The sequence below is a fragment of the Venturia canescens genome, chromosome 1, assembly GCF_019457755.1.
Source record: "Venturia canescens isolate UGA chromosome 1, ASM1945775v1, whole genome shotgun sequence".
Classification (NCBI taxonomy): Eukaryota; Metazoa; Arthropoda; class Insecta; order Hymenoptera; family Ichneumonidae; genus Venturia; species Venturia canescens.
The window spans coordinates 25,759,422-25,781,569 of NC_057421.1; the positions used below are offsets into that span (position 1 = coordinate 25,759,422).

The following is a 22,148-nucleotide window of genomic DNA, read 5'->3' on the forward strand; positions in this document are numbered from 1 at the left end:
AAAACAGAGAGAAACTTTTGAAAATTTCTCAGGAAGCTCGAGACTGTTTCGACGATCGTTAGTCTTCCAAATTCGTTCGATTGATTGCAGTCATTTCGTAGGGAATTTTCAAATGATACACTCCGATTACTGGAAACTTCAATTTTCTACTGGTTCGAAAATCAGGATTCTAATGAATTGAGAGAAATGGCTTCGGTTGGAATTTTTCCATTTTCTCATTGGGATTTTTCGTTGTCGTGGAGGAAATAATGATCACGAAACAGCGTGTGTATGAAAAAATTTTTCTTGCATTTTATTACAGTGACGTACGTGTATTATATGGTACAATTGTAGTATTTAACGTATAACCTATCTGATGCAATTCGTTCGGAGCAAAATCAATGCGACCTAGTGCGTCGGTCACGGCAGTTACATTATTCCACTGTTCGTTTTACCTTCTATTGTCCGATCTCTTAAATCGCCGGCGATGCATCCCCTGATTTGTGATTACGGCGCAGTATAATAAACAAATGAAAAAAAAAACGATTCAATTTTTACATTTTTCATCGTATAATTAATATTCAACGGCGACGTGGAAAGAATCGAGTGCAAAAGTCGAAGCTCGTTACGAGCGGACTTTCGCAGACGAGAATCCATTTTACGATTTTTTTTCTTTCTTCCCAATGACAATGAATTTTTGCCTCACAAAGGAACAGCTCGTCGAATATGTTTATCGTTATGAGATAATCCGGAATACGAATCCCATCAGAATGGCAACGACGATTCCAAGAGCATAATTCCTTGTAATTGTTTTGATGGCACAATAATTTCTGTGATTTTCCATACAAACAAGCCTGCTGGCTATTCATGTACATATTAATTCTGCATCTCGTCACAGTGGAACAGTCGAATCAATCATTCATTCAGTGGGCGCCTCCAATTAAATAACGTGCGCGAGGCAGGCAAGGAGAGGGGCTCCAGGCACAGGAGTATGTTAATGAAAACGGAATATCTCATGCAAGACTAATTTTCTTGCTTATTGTATTTTATTCAAAACTCACGATCAATTTTTTATACACAATACCTCACTCCATTTAGACGAACAATTTCAAATAATTATTTTTAACGAATCTATCGATTGTATGTTTTAATTGTTTTTTTTGTTTTTTTGTTTTTTTTTTCGATGTGCTGTTGTTCGACCAAGTTTTTACTGTACCTTTATTCAGTATTCGGTTCATATGAGGAGTGGGTAAAATGAAAAATTTAATAATTCCTAACCGTAGACGTTTCATCAAATTTGCATGATCTATGGGATCAAAAGCTTCTGTACTTTTGTCTAATTGACGGAGAATCGAAACGAAACTTTTCACATTTAGTAATACTTTGTAACCTTGGACCCTTTCTCTTAGCACGAGCTCATCATGAGAGAAAAATAATTTTGCTGGCCCAGTGTTTCGAACAGAGACAAAAAGGTTAGTTCTCTAGCTGTCATTCGAACGGTATTCGACTAAGGAAAGCATCGGGTACGACAGTCGTGATCATCGTTTTTGCTTGGTAGATACCGTAGCAGATTTTGTAGTTTCACTGTATGATATTTGCTGTTCATTTTTGTTGTTGTCTTTTATTCTCTTCGAATTCATTTGAGAGGAAAATATTAAAAAAAAACATTCCGAATGCTGTTACAGTTCAATGAAAAGTTCGATGAAATTTGAGCAATGAAAATTCCAAATTTGTCTTGTTTCAGATTCATCATAAATTCTGCACAGTTGAATGTGATATTTTTGAACGGAATAACAATTGAAAAAATGGTAATTTCCGTGCACCAAGTCCGAATAAATAGGATCAGAATAATTATAATTTCAATGTCAAGATTTCAGTCCTCTTCAAATGAGTGCTGCATCAGCGACGTAATGAACTTCGCATTCGAAATTTAGTTTGTTTTATTTGACATGGAACATCCTCTATGTATAGATAAACTCTACCGCAACCCCGTCCTCTGAAAATACGTGCCTTACAATGTGTACAAGAGTGAGGCGTAGACGTTGAATTATAATCACCGTCGGTTCATCTCTCGCGGCTTCGGTCGTTGCATTAACTTCGAGAAACTGTCCCAAAACGATCACGGAGTCGACAACGTATACAAAGATGACATAATTATAATGACAAGAGTAGGTGGAATGCGTTTTGGAAATAAGGGAGAAATAAAGAGACAGAAATACGAGGGGAAAGGTAGGGAAAAAAGACTCTCCGTAGTCATAATCATTGTAGCAAGTGAGTGTGTCGAGTATTCGACGATGAGAATGCAGTTCATCGCAGTTACACATGAGTACACATTCATGTACCCTTTTTAATCGTTGTATCGTTGTAAGTGGTCGTATGGACATTCGTCGCGTTGTTCATCGAAAAAAGTGTCCCGGAACCCCATTGCTAAAAATATTAAGTTTTTAATGTACCGAAAAAATCGATTTCATAATCATGTACTCTTTTCCTTTAGAAAAAAAAAATAAAGCATCGTTGCTTCATTTCCATTGTACGTAACGATCGGTTGGAGAGCCGGACGCATTGAGCGTGCTTCAGTACGCCTGTCACCGTCGAAATATTATTCGACATTCGTTTTTTAATCCAGTTCGATCGTTTGACGCGCGAACAATTGAAGAGTTCGTAAAAAACTGTTTATAAAATCACAAAACTGCTAACCCCACTTACTCATAATGTTGCGACAAGCCTCGGGGAATCAATGAATTCCCGAAGCAAAATCTCTCTGTACACCAATTTGAAGTACCTATTTCACTATTCCTCGTATAATCATGAGGATCAAATGTTTTCGATCGGCCAAGATCACCCACATTTGCACTTACGAACAACGAGGTAAACACATATATTCGCTCATTCGCACCAAGTTTCATGCGCACGGCCGGTCACCAATCGAAAAAGGGTGTTCTCGAAGGACGCGTTAGACGTTCAACGTCGTCGAGTTGTTGTTAGCGACAGTAGTCAAAAAGGTCGTCGGAGGTTGGCCATCCTGACTAGCGGCCCTTGCCGCTTGCCCAGCCTCGCCACTTTGGATACTAAAGTGTCTGTACGATATATATTCCGGTGGTATCGGTTGAGCATCCCGCTTAACCGCCTCCCGCTGTTTCTTCACCTTCAGATAACCGAGCACCGACACGAGTAGTATAAACACAACGAAACCCATGCAGCAACCCACTATGAGACCCAATCTTCGTGTCAGTATGCTTGTGACACCACTCACGTCACTCATTGGTGAACCATCGCTGCTCACTATCGCGTCCGGTGCCTCCAGTGTTCTCACCTCGGTACATCTACTAGTTGCTGAATCAACCATTTCCGGGAGTGAATCTGACTCAAAAACGTCCTCGTGAGAGACATTAAATTGACCGATTACATTGGCTTCGTCGACCCTCGTCAACCAATTACCCAAGCCCAGAACGCAAATAAGGTAACGCGTGTTCGACGACAATTTTCCGAGCTTCACGGATCTCGCATTGGGATCCAACATTTTTCCTCTAACCTGGAATCAGAGAAACGGAGGGTATTCCTTTGAGGAGATTGGTGACAATGAACTCATTCCATGGGCTTCATTTTCGTCAGTTTAATCTCACTTTGATGAGTAGTAATTCGTGAAAAATATTTCTATTTACCTCATCTATATTGTCCAGAGCATGATAGGCCACCTGATAGCCATGGAGTCCAGTTTGATTGCGGCTTTGCCACGAGACGACAACCGAAAAAGGCTGGATGTCTTGAATGGCTAATTTGAGAACCAACGGAGCCGAACAAAAGGCATGGGGATCCAATTCCAGAAAGACGAGACCACGGAGCTCGGGTGGCTGCTCACATCTCAACAATCCCCCTTCAATGTCGTTCATCCTCATACCACTGGCTGCCCCGTTCGGTCCGCTTCCGCTGTTACCTCGATTTCTACCAACTCCGCCACCAACAAGTTTCTGGTGATCGCGCAACCATTCCCAAAGCTCTTGAGACTCGCAATCGCAGTGAAGAGGATTCTCTGCGGCACAAGAAGATTCTCTTGCGGTTAAAGTACATTAGAAATTGAGTCTGCTACAGCTGCGAAAGGAGCTTCTTAAAGATTTTTCTCAATCGGACGAAACGTTGGGATATCGACTGTCCATTGACCATATTTGTGACCGTTTTCCACAATTTCAATGAATCCAATGATCCCGAACAATCGTTTTGGGATCTGCTTTAGCTGGTATTCGCAGTCCGCAATATGGAGGGCGTAAAGAAACTTTACTTTCCGGTTGAATTAAATTTTGTTTTTGATTATTATCAACCGTTGGAAAAATATACTCAGGGCTCATTCCTGTTTTGCCAGTGATGGTCACGACGACACTTTTAGACAGTTTTTAATGAAGAAGACAATTTTATTATTCCAGATGGTTTTGTTTTTTTTTTTTTTTTATGAATTGAAAACGAAATTACAGATGGTTCTTTTCAATGGATACAGATCAGAATTAAACTTATCGACAGTTCGATTTCTTTTGCTAATTTCATTTTTACTTCTAGCTTCAATAAATGTGTCGAATGAAAAATATTCATGCCATTAATAATAATAGATGTCAGTGAACACTTTTACTCCGTGTTTCAACCGAAATGGGCACTTTCGGTCTAGACAAAATTGGTGATTAATAATGCAACTATTAATAAAATAATAGTGGTGAATGATCTATGATACAGTAAGAAGAAGTGACACGACTAAATTTAGACGTTAGCATTGCTATTTTGAGATCTGGATGGATTGGCTCGTATCGCAAATGATAGATCGAAACGTTTCTAAAAAAAAGTATAATCGTTTTCTCCGAATGTAGTACATCATTTGCCAGCAAGCGTCGTCGTAGTGTAACGTAGCTGAGGGAGATGCTTAAAGTTGAATACGAACGGTGTGAAGCTATTATTGCACTTACCTTCGGTTCGCAGGCTTCGTATCTGTGTCTCCAGCGGCCTGAATGCGTTCAGCGGTAAATTTTCGAGATAATTGTGACTCAAGTCGAGAATGCGAAGTTTCTTGAGTGGCCTAAAAGCATCGGGTGATATGAACGATATCCAATTGCCGTACAAGTGGAGTTCGGCGAGATTCTCTAAATGTTGAAAAGTGTTTTTGCCAACGCCTGTTATTTGATTGTAGGAGAGATCAAGAATTTGTAGGGCCTTAAGGTCCGCCGGAAAATCCTCCAATTCCTTGAGCTTGTTGTGGGTGATGTTGAAAATTCGTAGATTCTCTAAGCCCTTGAGTCTCTCCTGAGGTAACAGTTCCAGCTCATTCATGGATATGTCGAGAGTTAGGAGTTTCGGGAGACTGCGGAATGCACTCGGCGATACTCTCGATATAAGATTGTTGCTCATGAAGAGATGCAGCAGCGATGGAAATGCTTCGAAGTCTTGGCTGGTAACGATCGTAAGATTCGTGCCACATATGTGTATCTCCTCGAGCTCCGGGTATTTAGATTCAGCACTGAATTCATGTATCCTCGTTAAGGGATTGGACGTTACGTTGAGCCATCCTAGACTCGGTATGTTTTGGGCGGAGAGTGCGACGCTTGGTATCTGACGAAACTTATTACCCGCAAGCTCGACCTTGCGAAGTTGATTCGCGTGAACGAAGAAGTTAGCAGGTAGAGCGGTCAGGTGATTGTGACTGAGATCGACGGATAGTAACCTCGAGAAGTTAGCAGCCGCGAATCCGGATAATGACATTATTGAGTTACCGTGAAGATCCAACTCTCGGAGACTGGTCAACCCACTTAGTCGTGAGATGTCGACGTGCGGTATAAAATTGTTCGCCAACGAGAGAAACTCTATCGTGGTCGCATTGACAAAGACCTCGTACGGAACTTCCTGGAATCTGTTCCCATCGAGTTTCACTTCTCTTAGAGAATCCAAACCAAGAAACAGAAGACCTGGCATTGTTCTCAGAAGATTGTTGCTCAACAGGAGCTTTCCGAGATTTTTGTTTTTCGAGAAGATTTCAGTTGGCATGCGATGCAGTTGGGACGAGTCCATCGAAAGATACTGAAGCGAGGGGAGACCGTCGAGCGATTCGCTGTTTATCAGGCTGAAGTTGTTGTTGGAAATACGAAGAACTCTTAATCCGGGTATGTCGAGACGATCGAGAGCGTTCGCCGTCAGACGATTGTTTTCCAAATTAAGCTCATAAAGATTGTTCAAACCTCTAAACGCGCCCCGCTCGATCACGCTTACCGTGCAATTACGCAGATTCAAGGTCCTTATTGGTAAACCCTCTTGAAATATCGTATCGTGCAATATACCGAGATGATTGTTGGCGAGATCGAGAACGCGAAGTCTCTTGAGAGCCGTGAGGGAATAAGCGTCGAGTCGACGGAGACCGTTATCCTGGAGATAGAGCTCCTCGAGTTCGTGCAATTCCGAGAAAGTTCTTGCAGTGACGTGACTCAATCGATTCATACTGAGCTCGAGAAACTTGAGGGCCTGCATCGGCTGAAACGCTGTGTCCTCGATTCGCGATATCGAATTGTTGGTTAGATAAAGTCTTTCGACGAGGAGGAGGTCACGAAATAAAGGCGCTTGCAGACGGGTCAGACGATTGTGACCGAGCCACATTATCCTCACGGAGGCTTGGCCGCGAAGAGAATCGTTGTGCAGTACTCCGAGGCCATTGTTGTCCAGTTGAATGGACACCAACGAACTTCCTCCAACACCGTTTTGTCCGACGTCGTTTGACACTTGAAACACATCGCCTAGTACGGCTAAAAGATTACCCTGAAGATTGACGTGCTGGAGACTGTGAAGTGATCTCAGTGCTCCGGTCTCCATATCGGTAATAGCGTTGTTCTGCAAATGCAGCTCGAGGAGGGAGGGTAACGGTGTGAACACGCCGCGTCTCACCTCTGTTATTTGATTGTCCTGCAATCGAAGTTCTCGAAGTTGTTTAGCTTTGGCGAACGTGCCAACCTCGAGCTCACGAATGTTATTACCGTCGAGGGATAGCGTCGAGAGATTCTCGCAATGCTCGAGAAAATCACGAGGCACTCTCTCTATGTAATTGCCGCTTAGATGAAGCTGACCGAGTTGACCGAGGCTGGCCAATCCCCTCGAGTCTATTCTTCGGATTGCATTTCGTTGGAGATAAATGACCGAGAGGCTCGAGCTACCGGCAAACGCTTCGGCTGGTATTTCCAGTATATTGTTCTCCGTGAGAAAAAGTTCCTTCAGCTCGGGAAGCCTCGAGAATACACCGCGTATATAGTGTATGTGGTTGTTGTTGAGATCAATCGAACGGAGCTTTTGATTGGCACGAAAAGTCGCTACGTCGAGAAAAACGATTTTGTTGTGACTCAGATCAATGGACTCGAGATCAATGAGAGATATAAAGGCGTCCTTATCGATCGTCTCAATCGCGTTGTAATAGAGCGTTAACGTTCTGAGCAGAGGGCAACAACGGAAGCAATTCAACGGTATTATCACAAAATTGTTGCTGCTCAGATCGAAAAAATTAAGGGCATTCAGGCGCGAATAACCGTCACCGGGTAATTGTGAAATTTCGTTCCAAGCGAGCCTCAACGAGGTCAAATGCTCCAAACGTCGGAGTGCCGTCATCGGAAACATTCTTATTTTGTTCTCGGCGAGATTGAGGTCGGTGAGTGTATTTTCGAGACCGGCGAAAGCGTATTCCGATATTTTCGTAATCTGGTTTCCCTCCAAATTAAGTTTTATCAGTGACAGACCGTAAAAATTATAACTCGGTAGATCGTGAATGTGATTCGCCTCGAGATCGAGAGCAGTTAAACGGGCGAGATTTGCGAGGGCTTTCTGCGGCACATGTTGCAGGTGACCCGAGATCAATGCCAATGACTCGAGGCTCGTTTTCAACCTCTCGAACGCATCCTCGTTGACCTCGCGTATCCCCGAATGCGATATTTGTAGATGACGTATTCGAGTGCCTGGTGGAAATACGCTCGCTTTGAGTTCCTCGACCCTCCGGTCAAGCTCGTAAACACTCAACGACTGTACCATCGATTCTGCAAGTAAAGCAAAGGGTCGTCGTTAGTCCGGGAAATAAAAAAAAAAAAACTAATTTTAAAAACGTCCTGTCGCATTAATACTGGCTAACTGGAGCGAAAGAATAATAACTCCTTTCTACGATAAATTACTGAAAGAATTTTGTGACGGAGGAGGGCTCGATGAAGTGGTACGAGATTATACAATAGGCTGAGGAGAGGAAGCCTTTTCGTCCGATTCAACGAGCCCGTAGGGCGAAAAGTTTGAACAAAAAATTTACCTCGGTGTTTTCTCGTCCTCGTAAACGCCAGCTCCCATTCAAACTACTCCCGTCGAGTTATTCAAAGTATTTCAAACCGTTGTAAACCAAGTACAAAAGTTCTTCAGAAAAGTCTTACGTCCTTCAAAAGTCCACTGATACGCTTTATAACACGCTTTTTCATATTGAATAGAGAAACGAAAGTTCTCCCAATTGTGATAAAAAGAAAGAAGCGTGTTTAAAAGCGTATTTCATTTAATCTCACGATTAACCTTCCTTACAGAATATTCAAAATAGAAAAGCTTTTATAATGAATTTTTTCAAGCATTACGAACTCAAAAACTTCTCTACCAGCGTATTTATTTATTCGCTAAAACAATCGTTTCTAATAGGAGCCCGATACGAAGAGGGTCCTCGACGAGAACATTTCACCGCGAGGCTTTTTTCCAAAAGAAATAAACCCGTGGCAAGGCACACCAGCGGCGAGCGATCCAGGGTTTCAGGGGGGATGCACAAGCTCGACAAGTTCAATCCGAAAATGAAAATTTCTTTGAAAGTAGATCGGCAAAGGGGCTGGGCACAGGAGGTGAGGAATTTCAACGGTAGACGAGTCGCGACAGTTTGAAATTGAAATGCGCCAGCGAGCGAGATTGAATAAATCGCCCCCGGGTGGAGAGTAGGTCGCGTGACGTCACGAAGCATATTCTATTCGGGTCAGTTTTTATTTTTACTTCTTGTGCACATAGCGGGCCACAGGAGCGACTCTACCTTGTGTCGTATAGGCCTAACTTGCTGTATAATAGAGCATGCCTCGTCCACCCTCCATACATTACTGTACTCTACGATCCGACACCCACCCCGCCCGCTCCAAACCCGCCACTCTTTCTTCGCCGTTCACGCTTCGAGGTCACAAACTCTCTTGAGCTCTAACGTATGTCCTTTGTGTTAATGTATGTGTTCCATTCTTACGTTCAAAAGGACGTAAACTTTATGGATTCGGTGGCAAACCATAAAAGGCTCGGGTCCTTTCGTTTCCTACCAATTGCTCTGCACATATATTGTATTAGCGTTATTTGACTTTATATATATGTACATACATACACATAGCTATAAAAGGAACGGACCGTAGTATCGAAGCTTTACTGGCCAAACCGTAGCGGTAACGACCCTCATACTAAAACGGATCGATCCCAAGTTTATATCGTGTCGCTTTTACGATATTCCTCGATGTACGTGATACTAGATATTTGTATGAATTTCTGGATCACCTATACATCTTAGTGCAATGGATGTTTGTGTTGTCGCTGTTGTTTTTTTCGATAGGCAGCTTCCATGTTTTAACATATAAACTAACATTGCTGCTTAATGGGTGGCTACAGGGATTCATGATAATTGAATATGGGAATGGATTCTAAAGGTAGAAGCAAACATTTGTTTATAGATGCGCATACTAAATCATTTAATTGACACTGCGAAAAAATATTTGGTCATGGAATTTCATCGGTTTCGTTTGACGTTGGCAATTGAGTACGTTTTTTTTTTTTTTTTTTTTTTTTTTTTTTTCACGAATGGCAAATCATTTTCGCGGAAATAGGGTGAATCAATGAATCGGTTCGTTTCGATGACATTTCGTTGCATTCAGATGAATTTGTTCAACTGCACCAAAGCTTTGTTGAATCGACCGGTAAATTGTTGAAAAATTAACAAATTGTTTTGGTTCGTGTCAGAAATATTTTCCTGCTCTCGTATCGACGAACTGGCTATTTTAGTTAAGAGAAACGAAATAACGAGGAATTTTCCTCTCGATGTAAAGCGGTAGTAACGATGAAATTTTACCTTGAGTACCCGCCACGGTCAGTACGCCGTTCAATGCTATCCTCAATGATTCTTCTGTAGCACCAGCACACTCGAGAAACAAACCATCCTCGAAATTGTAACAGGGACATCCGGGTATCGTCTCGGTTTGCGGACACTCGATGCTCTTAGCCTCGTTGCTCGCGACCCAAGCGGCCAATACCATCGAGTAAATAATACGAAAACCTGTTCCACGAGTGTGATGATGATGATAATGATGACGGTAATGATGATGACGACGATGGTGATAGTCGTGATGATAGTGGTTGTGAGTGTGACGACGTGGTGGCGGTGAGGAACTACGAAGACGCTCGGTCTGAGACCGTCTCTCACGATCCCACTGCGTTTTGGCCAAGCGCGGATTACGCCGCTTCCGCCTCGTTCTTGGCCACGTCGTCCACATTATCGTAATTTTTCTACTCGCTGTAATTCCTCGAACATCCTTCGGCCCCCAATTTTCCCAGGTACACTGGAGAATCTAAACAGACAGATTTTCGTGGCTTATTTCTCATTCGTTTTCCTTTTGTTCGGTTGTTTTTTCTTATCAATATTTATTATTTTTATACCCAACAGATTTGACATTTTCATTGGCTCTCAGAATGAAACTGAAGTGAATTTCATTCCATCCAGTTTTATGTAGTGCTGCTGACCAACAAAAGTAAACCGTAGAATCAATTCTGGACTAGTTTTTTCATCGAGTTCCACATTTTTTTTTATGTCTCGAGACTGAAATGGAAATGCAACAAAAGTAACATCGCGTACTCCATTCAGGCACCGATGAAAATGTTGAAAAAAATACACTCAACGAAATTGCCTTTTACAGGATTACCTTCAAGACTCAACGATCTACTTTTTTTCCTTTCGAAATGCGGTTTTTCTGACGAGAATACATTTCGAGCGGGATTGCTCTTTTTTTACTCGCTCGATTTATAAATTTTTACCAATTATTGATGAGTACAGTGTACTTTGAAATTCATTTGATAGCATTCACTCATTTCACATAATGTTTCATTGATTTAAAAATATTTGAATAAATACACAAACTCATCTATTTCGTATAATGAAATATCAGTGGAATCAAAACTTGAATATTTTTATTGCGTTCTAATTAAAAGCTTTTAGAGCTTGCAGCGTTTGAAAAGAGTTCTTCTTTAATAATATCCAACTTTCCTATTTAAAGATTGCAATCATGGAAACATAATAAACATTTTTTTTTATCTTTTTTTTTTTTTTTCAAATTTGTACGTGAAAGTAAAGGAAAAAATGAAAACATTGAATTTGGAACGTGAAGTATTGGAAATGATTGAATTTTATTTATAAAATTTTAAGTTCGAAAATACATTGAAATATGATTATAAAATTTTCCAGTCGGCCCTAAGATCATGTTCTTGCTTGTTGCAGGAGAATTATTCTTTCGATCGATAAAAGGACAACCCGAATGTGTAGTTGCTGCTGAAAATAAAAATTTTATATCGCGCGGATGAACGTCGTTGGAAATCCGGCAAGATCAGCTGCGACAGTGAAAGAGATTCCACTTCAGAGTGTGCAGAAATATATTATGTATGTGGATGCACCGAGGAGGATTGATGCATTTTGCAAAGCATGTAAGTCAAGGTGGCCTGCTTCGTAATACATCGCGCATTAGTCGTGTTTGATGCACGGTAAAAGCAGTGAGCATAAGCTCCTGTCATTCGTGTTCGTTGTACTCTGAAAGAGGACGCGATAATTCAAGCTTTAATCTCGCAGCTCGGAGAGCGAAAGAAAGCACAAAGATTCGTGAGTCTGTATGAAAACAGTTGACAGATATAGTTATTTGAAGAATATTTTCAACGGAAAAACGAAAGAGCTCAAAGGGCTTTCCTATGACGCTGGTTCAAAACCGCGTTTTGACAAATCTGTGGTAAATCTTTTTTCGAAAGCCTCATTTCTTTGATGTTCTTCAATCAATTTCCATGGTGTCGTTAAGATTTTGTATGGGTACATTAGTTAACCAAGTTGAGAAGCTCTTAATCTCTTATAAGTGAGCAATTTCTTTCATTAAGATACAGTTATGTTAGTGCCTTAATTACGGAAGTGATGAAAGGTTTGAAGTTTGCAGGTTCGTTCTGTGTTTTCTTTTTTTCTTTTTTTTTTTTCATGAAAAGCAATTTTCATATTTGCTATGGTCATGTTTTTGTTTTAGCAATTTAATTCCAAGCATTCGAAGCTTTTTTGCTAGATGAAAAAGAATTTTATTGAGTTCTTCAGAATTAGAAATCAGTTTGCACCTTCAAAGGATTGCGAGTCGAAGTGCTCTTAAGCAGGAACGGCATTTGGGCTTATGATTTTTTTTAAGCCCGATTCAGGCTTTCAGGGAGAGTGTGAAAAAAATAGAATCGAGTGCAAAGTAGTTTGAGCTCAAAGGAGATAAAGACCGGGGATAGAACGAGAGAGGGAGGGAGAGAGAGAGAGAGAGGAGGAAAACTCTTTGGCTGCGGATAATCGAAGCTTGAGCATTCCCGGGGAAATCATAGCAAGGTTGCCGGTATTCAACTCGGCTCAACACCGCGTTCGTGGTCAGACATTTCCGCGCCATTAGAGCCGCAACGAAATTGAATTTTCACTGCTGCCGTCCCATTGTTCCGCTATGCGGCATTTGGCGTTTAATATATAAAGATACATGCGGAAGGCAACAGAAGCCAAATCAGGGATGAGAAAACTGTACGGAGAACACTGGCGTGGATAAAATCGTTCGAGAATATACGTACGGGAAGGGGCGAAGAGGAAGAACGGGCGAGGAATAGAAGGAGAGAAAGCGGATGAGGAAAGGGATGGGTTTAGTTTTCCTTCTATTCCCTTTATAATGCAACGTATCCCGATTAATTTAAAAGGCTAAGTTTTAGAAAATATGCAGTAGCTGGGATCTAAACTATTTCGTGGTTACTCCGGTGGTGCCTTCATCGAGTGAACTCGTGAGCTCTCTCTTTCTCTCTCTCTCTCTCTCTTTTATCTTTTCCTCGTGTTTCACATGTGCGGTTACAGTAGATTTTCTCATAAGCAGCAAGCTTTCGACGCTTCTTTCGTATAAATGGAATTCGAAATGCACACCGCAGCACGCATTGGTGAGCATACACATTCGTCGAGAACGTGAATCTAAATGGGAATATCAACTCAACTCTTATCAACTCATGTAAAGATTGCAAAAGGGTGCATTAGCAATTGCATTTTTAAAAGGAAAAACTCCATCTCAAAGCGAAGGTTTCAAAAATTTCAACTAACTCATTAGTAGTGCTTTATTATATTCCTTTTTACTTGGACCAAATATTGTTTGCGTTTTTCACTATTTATTTTTCAATCATTACATACTCAGACTCGATTCTCATCTTTTCAATATTTCCATACTTCATGGTATCGCATCGTTTGAATTTACAACGCATGAAATATTTCGCACGTGGATAAAAATACGAGGTGAGAAAGGTCACGTGTGAAAGGGGTCTCGGTGGTTCGCTCGTCAGAAAAAAAGCTTCCTTCGAGGATAATTTATGGGGTGATGATGTAAGGGGAAGATATTATAAGGTTTTGATGTATGCGAGCCTCGAGATTGCGAGAGCTCAACTCTCGTGAGAAGTTGACCTGCGATCTTTTCTCGTTCATTTCTCTCTCTCTCTCTCTCTATTACACACAAATCTGCAGTTTTGTTGTATAGTTAATCTACAAATGTTCTCGATATGTTATCATTAATTATACGGAGGGATAAGACGTAAAAAAAGAGAAATTAATGGTCTGGAGATTGAATTATAATTTTTGGATACAAGCTCCGAATCAATATTCCAGGAAAAACTGAATTATTTATAAAGATGCTGAATATTACATTTTCAAATTAACGGTTTTATGGTGTTGAGGTTCTTCAATAGCAAAACACGATTTCTTACGGAAATTTTGAAAAAAATATATGTCCGGTAGAAAAATCTAACGAATTGATTAAAAAAAAAGTATACCGTATAATTTTTCACATATTGTTAGTTTCACATATTGTTGTTCTATGGTTTCTCCATCTGAACACATGGCAATCGTCGAACAAAAAATATGTATCGAAATAATTCGAGAACGGTTCTTACGATTTTGATTTAAAAAAGCACATTGTTAGAGTATCTTCCGAAGAAAAAATAAAAAAATAAAAAAAAAACAGGATCTACCGTCAAGTTTTTGAGAAAAAAATGATTCTAATAAAAATCGTATGAGAATTTGAGTGGGAGAATTTCAAGGTCCGCGACGTGGCCACGTGAGACAAGTCATGATTATCACCATACTTTAGGACACTGCGCCCGTCTCAGACAGTTGCCTGTGTGTCAGAGTTGCCACGATTGACGCGCTTCTAAGAATTCATTAATATGTTCCGTATATGTGCATGCGGCATGAAGATGTATTCTAACAGGAGCGTAAGCAGCAGAAAAAATAAAAAATTCCAAAATCACGAGCAGTTATGAAATTTTAGTAAAATATCGTAAACGTATGCTTGTTTTACTGATCATTAATGATAATTTGAATGATTTTTGGAACATATTTCACAACGAATAATGTTCACACAGGAAGGGAGTTGCACCCTATTTTTTATACAGCAGTTAGCTATCGAACTACCTTAACATCGAAAAACATCGAATCGAATATGCTCGATGCAATTGAAATTACGATTAATTCAAATAATTTTAAGAACTACGTGAATCGCGATTTCTATACGCTGAAGAGCTAAAAGTTTTGTCACATGAAAGGTTTCAACTTCAACTTCGGAAATTGAGTCTTGGCTTGGGCTCATGTATGCAGCTCTCAAACTTCGGGGCCAATGGGAGGAAAATGTGATCGACCTTTTGCTCCCTCCCCCCCCCCTCCCTCCCCCGTCCTTCCCTCCCTCGTTCTCTTTCCCTCTCTATATATAACAACGTGGAGTGTACAAAGCTCTCAGAGTCTAGAACCTCAAGGGAGCTAGCACCCATAGTACAAGGCTGTAAAACCCATACACTTGCTTGTCTGCTTGCTTGCCTGCCTGCCAGTTGTTCGCCTATTTGAATAAGGTCGACGATGGTAATGAGAATGCAAATGGCTGCACGCCAGCGTGAACTTTGTACAGGCGCAACCGCGACACGAAATAAAAGTAACAAGCTTGGTGTAATACTAAGGGCTCATTTTTTCCATCCCTTTTACCCTTCGTTTTTCAAAGGCATGCTTTTTAGCCCACTCACTTAGAAAGACCGGAGGTCATCCAGAACTCAGAATTTTCTCACGTTCTTTCCATCCACCGATCGATCGAGCTTATCCGTGAATTTTTTTCCAGTCTGTTATACACCCCTCTAGTAATTTATTGCTGACTATTTGATTGGAAAAATGAAAATACCGCCGAAACAACTTCTTGCTCAAATTTTCAACTGAAATTATTCTGAGAAAGTTTTATAAAAGTTATTTGATCAATTAAACAAGACGAAAATAACTTTTTTGAATCACTGTCAAAAGTTTACTTCGTACATCCACTCAGACCCGGCGAGATTAAGTACGAAACTCTACTTTCTCGAGATTTAACTAGCACTTAAATACTTTATTTTTACGAATTATATCAAAAGTGCTTTCAAACTTCATAATCGTGCTTTATCCTACGTGCTAATAAGCATCTGTTAATGAATTTATTATGAATGAACGTGCGATTTTGAAGCTACCTGCTCGTCATAGATACGCGCTGTACTTTGAGAAGTTTTTCATTCTCGAATAGCCTCATTGTTTTTTACTTTTCTCAAGTCTCAGTACTTCAGTCTACATGCGAAATAGAAATTGGTCTCGTAAGGCGCATTGTCGTTAGCATTGCTAATAAATGGATCTATATAAAGGACCCGCTCTTCCACGAATTGTCTCGGTGTGCCGAAACTTTGGATAAGATTGTAAAGAGACATTAAAATGAAGGACCAGTCAAGAAGTCCGCTAATTTTTAACCGGCGCTACAGCGCTTGTTTCGCCCTCATTGGCCTTGGGGCTACCTTTTTCGAAAGAGCAACTACATTTGTTTGCAAAAAAAGGTAAAAGGAATAAAGGTAATGATGAATCTTTGTTATCTTATTTGTTCAAAGACCGATATCTTTTTCTAATCGTTAATTCTTCGATATGAAATTGAATTCTCGGTCAAATTTACGAGACAGAAATCTGGCAAGTTTTGGTCGCTTCTGTACTAATGTGCAATCAACATCGATTGTTTCGTGGGCTATTTTTATTAGTACAGTAAAAAGCGTTTGGCTGCACGAATTTACGCTTCTCTTGTTGGCCTATCTCGTCGAAATGTCGTAACGGAAAATGTTAATGTGTCTTCAACTTTAAACGACCGTTCCTTTTTTCCTGCTCCCGCCTCCTTTGCCGTTCTCCAAAAGTTGAAATGCAGTAAGTTCAACACTCGAGGGGAGTGCATAAAAAAATGTGCAGTTGTTCATTTTTATGTTTTGCAAGGTGTTTTATGTTCAGCTTCGACACTCGTGTGATTCATAAAAAATGCTATTACCCAGTATATACGAGCAATATTACGCTTAATGATGAGTAGTATCCACCCTCCTTAATCTTCGTGACTTTTTCGTTTGAACTTTTTTTTTGATGCGTAGTACCTAATGGAGTGAGCAACTTTAGTAATTTCGCAATTCATTTCGTCTGTTGAATGTGTTTAATGATGAAACAATATTTCATTAAGGTCATGCCCGAAGGATCGTATTTTATGGGTGTCTAAATTGGATCGATTTTCACTTCTTAATTAAAGATACAATCACTTTAATTTAATGTCAGAGTTATCAAATCGGAATTGTAAATAAATTATTTCAACTTATCTTTTCGCTCATTTCGTTTTTTATTTAAAAAATCGCATTAGAGAGCGCAAAGGTAAGAAACGAAGGAGAATGGACTAAGAAAAAGTATTAATAAAAAGACAGAAGGCTATGCAGGAATGGCCCGAGCCAAGAAGAAACAAAATGCCGAAATAAGCAAATGTGAGGTTATACCAGTGCTCATTATCAATTTCGTTCAATATTTAACGTAATATATTTTTATTACTAGAAAGACGATCGTCTCGAATTTTTTTCCAAACCTTCATTATATACTTCATCGTTATTGTGTACTTTTTCTCAAACTTCGTAAGAAGCGTTCATTCGTTATATGGAAAGATAAACGATTTTTTACTTATAGTCCCTGCAATCTTGTGTATTTTTCTTCATATTCAACCGCGTTTATCTCAATAACCAATAAGTCGAGCCCTTTAAATTTTGATAGTCGTATCAGTCGACTAGCCATTTGAATTCTGCGTAAATTTCAAGACTTTTTAAAGAGAATCGTTTCGTGCATGAACTACCTTAAAACAGGCGAAAAAACTCTGCGTTTAGTCCATTTAGAAGAGGACGAGGAAGGCACGGAATAGTGATTTCTATGTCGGGTTTGTAAAACTGCGGCAAAATCTGTCAAAATTTACTTTCATCACACCACAGAAGCAGTACATAAACCGTATCAATTACTTTTTGCTTCGGTTGATCGACGCGACCAACATAGTGCGGTATTTCCAGTATTACGGATTTCCGGAGTTTTCGAATGTGAACGCCAGCCGACTCGTTCGTCCCCTGAATATCTGGCGGCACGCAAAGTCGTTTACACGCGATCAACGATCGGCTCTCTGTCCTCTTTATAGAAGCAACGTTTGAAACGTTCGGGGCAATAATTCAGGAGCCGCTTCAATATTGAGGGCTTTGCAGAAAAAATGCCTTAAAAGCTTTCGTCACTTACGCTGAGATTAAATCTCAACATATTTAGAAAATCTTTTCCCGTTACGGATGCGAAAAAATCGATGTTAAGCATGCAAGTTCCCCGGATGAGGCATGAAACTTGAAAGCCTGATTGAAAATGTTAGAAAACGACGAGATTGTTGAAGATACAAATACGATTTTTTTTTTCCAATATCTCTAAAGTCGCTCTGACCGTACGTACATTTGTGTCGTACGTGCGGAAATACACAAGATAAATTTACCGGAATCGAAAGCCAAGTTTGTATGCGATAAAATGGGAAGCATAATTTTTATGGGTATTTTATTGCTCGTTAAACCGTAGACGGAGTGGTTACCCTATACAGGAGTAGAAATAGTGGGACGTGTACGAAAGTGCAGGCACGAAATCGCCGTTAATAGAATCGTACATATAGGTCAGCATTGTTCGATCAATACACCTTTCAAATGAACTAAGAATAAGATATTTTTTGAGCTGCATCTCCGATACCCGTAGCAGCAGGCATTTATGTAACAATGCGTCGAGTGCAGGTCTCGTTAACCTGTCGAATGCACAGAAATCAAATGAATGAAATTTTCGATAAAGGCACAAATAAATCTGAGAACGGGTCGGTTTCAAGCCAAAAATCATTCAGCTGTAGAACTCTCCTATCGATTCAACGTCGAATGAAATTTTCATAAATGAAGAAACGAACATTTTGCTCACCGTGGCAAATTTGGGATCGTGGATTCTCTCGATAAATAATCGAGTTCTATTCCAGTGTCGCGTACACTGACGCTGTGACTCCAAAGGCCACAGAAGCTTGTTCGATAATTCTTATTTCTCAACAGGAGTTTCCAAGGTAATCCAATAAAAGTCGAAGCCCCCCCCTCATGTTTCGTAAATGCACGTATAGATATCTTTTGTGCATACAGGTTTTCCCTATTCGAGGAAAAAAACGTTAACCCGAAGCAGCGAGCATAAGAGTTTTCTTTCTGGCCCTGAGGTGGCCGAGCTATGTGCAACCGTGAACACACTCAGATCCATACGTATATATGAGTCTACATGGACCGTTGAAAATAAAAAGGAAAGGATTGCGCAAAGCGCATATACGTAAAGGTATGAAAGTTCGGACGCTGTAATACTCTGGTCCTTCAACGACCCCTCGAACTTTGTAATTTCGTGAAGAGGCCAGACCATTCGAGTGGGTCACTATAAGCGAAAAGTTTCGCAACGATTTTTTTGGTAATAATATACGTGAGGAGAGGGGGGGGGGGGTGAGGGGGGGGGGAGGATCTATCCATTGAAGCTGCGATGCGGAAATGAGACACGTACGTAAACTCAAACCCTCCATATTTTTTCGTAAACAGTCTGGAAATAAATATGATAAAAACGAGGGATGCTGGATGCGTGGGGTGGGATAAAAAAAAGTTGCACGTCATTCGCACGAGAGTTACTGATTTCGAATGAAAAATAAAAAAGATATCATTTTTCCAGGCTTGTCGGAGAATTTTTCGTATGGAAAGTGCGGATCGGAGGTGAAAGAAAGCGGTGGCAGGTTGGAGGAGAAAGGGAGATGATATCCGCGAAGAGTGGCATCAGCATTAGATATTCCCGGTAGGGGAATAGGGCGCAGTGAAAAGAAGCAGAACGCGGATGGTGCTGTACGTATAAGCGCAGATGAGCTTTTCTTTTCACCGCTATTCGAAGGTCGAGAGAGAACGAGAGTTCCGCACCAGAGAAATCGTTCGTGGCCTCGCACAGTCTCTCCATACACCGGATCACTTACTGCCGTTGCATATACGTGCGCCCTGCCCTCTTCGACGCTGAGACTCGAGAAGAGGCAAAGAGAAATAAACATCAAATGGCACTTGCGTAGACGGTGGCCACTCACGGCGGTATAAGCTGAAACTTTGTTTTGTCTGAGCTATTGAAGCATTTTACAAGATAATTATTCACTAAGCAACATCGAAGTTCACGTGAAAATATTATTTTGAAATAACCCTGCCAAAAAAATTGGTACCGAGTGGAACACTGGGAAATAAAGTACGCGAGTCAACCACTAGATCGCAGAGGCTTCAAGCGCTTCCTCCAAATGCTTCGAAACGAGAATATATTTCAACGTTTAAGATTCCCAGGAATTCACAGTATTCAACTCGTTCCGTAATAACGTCATTTTCGATTTGAGTTTCGAGGAAAAAATTATAAAAACAAATTATTTCAGCACATTCAATTTGTGTCAGGTGCACTCTTGTTTTTTTAAAAACCGCTTGTTTAATTGGTTCCTCAACGGGGGAGAAGGTCCAGTGGGACGTCGGCTCCCCCGTGTTTCCATCTACGATTCTGTGCGGTGAAGCCTGACACAAAAAAGACGAAAACGATATTGCGAGCGCGCCGGGTACAGAGTATCATGTTATGCTACGTAGAAGAAGCTCGAGATCATTCTGAATGAAAGTTCCGCAGGCTGATGAATGCAGCGACCGCAGGGGCGAGGAAGAAAGGGGTGGGACGCGATCTAAACGCGAGCGCGAACGAGGCAGACATAGGGTTAAAGAGATGCGTAAAGGTCAGGAGTGAGAGGAGTGCAGATGCGACGATAAGGTCGATGTTGACGAGACGAGAGGGCGAAGAGTGGAAAAAGCTTGAAGCACGCTCGCGATTGAGATAGGTTGGGATATTATGTGCCATAGGGGCGTTCACCTTAAGCAAGGCAATCGTTGGCCAGCGAGCAGTGATTAGCCGTCGTTTTTTTATTGACCTACAAGCCACGTTGGCCAAAGCATGCTCGAGGGATGCTTCGAACTAATTTTTTCCTTTTCCCATGTGCCAATCATTATGGTCTGTAGCTATGCTCTCGGATACATGGTCTGATCGTCCTTTTTCGAAGCAGATAACCAGGGCCATCAACTGAGCCCTCACTGCAGTAAGATAAAACTACCGTGTCTCTATGCGCAGCCGGAAATGGCTCGAAGTTTATATATCTCGAATCTAGAACGAATTTAGCTTCGGACTCGAGATGTTTCTACATTCTACATCCCGAGGAGAGGTCCGATAGCGATTATCGATAAAAAAAACTTGGAGATAGTGAGCGCTCATTTTGCTCCCTTCGATGTAGCTATTGGAATGCTAATTTCGCTATTTCGTCGGTGCTCGAACCGTGCAGGGTTGGGTAAAAAACGAATGAACCTTTTACTGGTTGGGCTCAGTGAGCATCCAGTCGCCTTGGTCGATGTGGGTACGGGCTGCGGAACTCGGTTCCATTTTAAACTAAACAAGCATCGAAAATTGAAGCTCTCTACGTGTTTGTATACTGCGATTCTCCAGAGCCTCCTATAAACCCAGGCCCAAAATTAATCCACCACGGCTCTGGCCAGTGTGTGACTTCGGATGCCTTCTGTGGATGATTCGCTTCGTCCCAATTTCGGCCTGTTGGTTTCGCAATGATTGACTTGGTGCGCAGGTCAAGAGGCGCTTTTTAGGGACGTGTCAGAACGCGCTCGCACCAGAAGAAATTCGCACCAAATTCCACTTATAACTGCAATGCTTTTGCTGTTTTTCCTCTGCCCTAAGCAGAAGCGATGCAGTTGTTGATGAGCAAGCTGAAGCTCCCTTGAACAGAACCGGAGATCGAAGTGTAAGCGCAAGGGATGGGGAATTATCAAGAAAAGAAGGAAGTTCCATCATGGAAATATAGTAAGCAACTTTGGAGAATTTTTCATCATTTTTTTACCAACTGTTTAACAAAGGCAATCCCACAAACATCGTTCAAATGTTTATCCAATCACACAGTGCGGTGGAACCGCATGCCTGCAATAACTCATCGATTTTTCTCTCACAAAGTATTCCAATTATGTATTTAGGTGTTGCTAGTTTTAGTATAGAAGTCTTGGTTTCTTAAACGAAAGTATTTTTTGAAGTCATCACTTTGTTCAACTTTTAATCAATGTTTTTAAATGCCAATTTTAAGGTTGTTCTATAGGGTTACAATGAAGTTTTTATGAAAACTTCTCATAATAAGCTACCTGAGAGCTACCTGAGATAATAAATTCACATCCATAAAGATGAGGGAAAACAAATGATCAAGTACATCGTTTGTAGTCTATCATACATAATTCGTTTTCTCAAAACGGAATAAATATAACAGGCTGAAGTCGCTCATGTAACTATGAAAAGAGTTGAAGATTTTTAGTTGAAGATTTATAATAAATTATTTTTTTCGGATTTATCATCTGATATCTGGCAAAAGTAGATTAAAATTTGAAAGAGTAAAGAAAGGGCCGATTGGAAATTT

At 40.8% G+C, this 22,148-nt stretch overlaps 1 protein-coding gene across 5 annotated transcripts in view; it reads right to left on the reverse strand.

Moving 5' to 3' along the window:
• Window positions 1-269: 269 nt before the first annotated feature.
• LOC122407091 (protein artichoke-like) overlaps window positions 270-22,148 on the reverse strand; it is a 97,228-nt gene continuing 75,349 nt past the window's right edge. For all 5 annotated transcript variants that reach the window (XM_043413085.1, XM_043413101.1, XM_043413077.1 and 2 more), the window contains 4 exons: window positions 10,094-10,589; window positions 4,926-8,018; window positions 3,642-4,009; window positions 270-3,511 (listed from right to left, as the gene is read on the reverse strand). In XM_043413085.1, the coding sequence (XP_043269020.1) occupies window positions 2,933-3,511; window positions 3,642-4,009; window positions 4,926-8,018; window positions 10,094-10,514 (4,461 nt within the window). In that variant the 5' untranslated portion in view covers window positions 10,515-10,589 and the 3' untranslated portion in view covers window positions 270-2,932. The remainder of the gene's footprint in view (window positions 3,512-3,641; window positions 4,010-4,925; window positions 8,019-10,093; window positions 10,590-22,148) is intronic.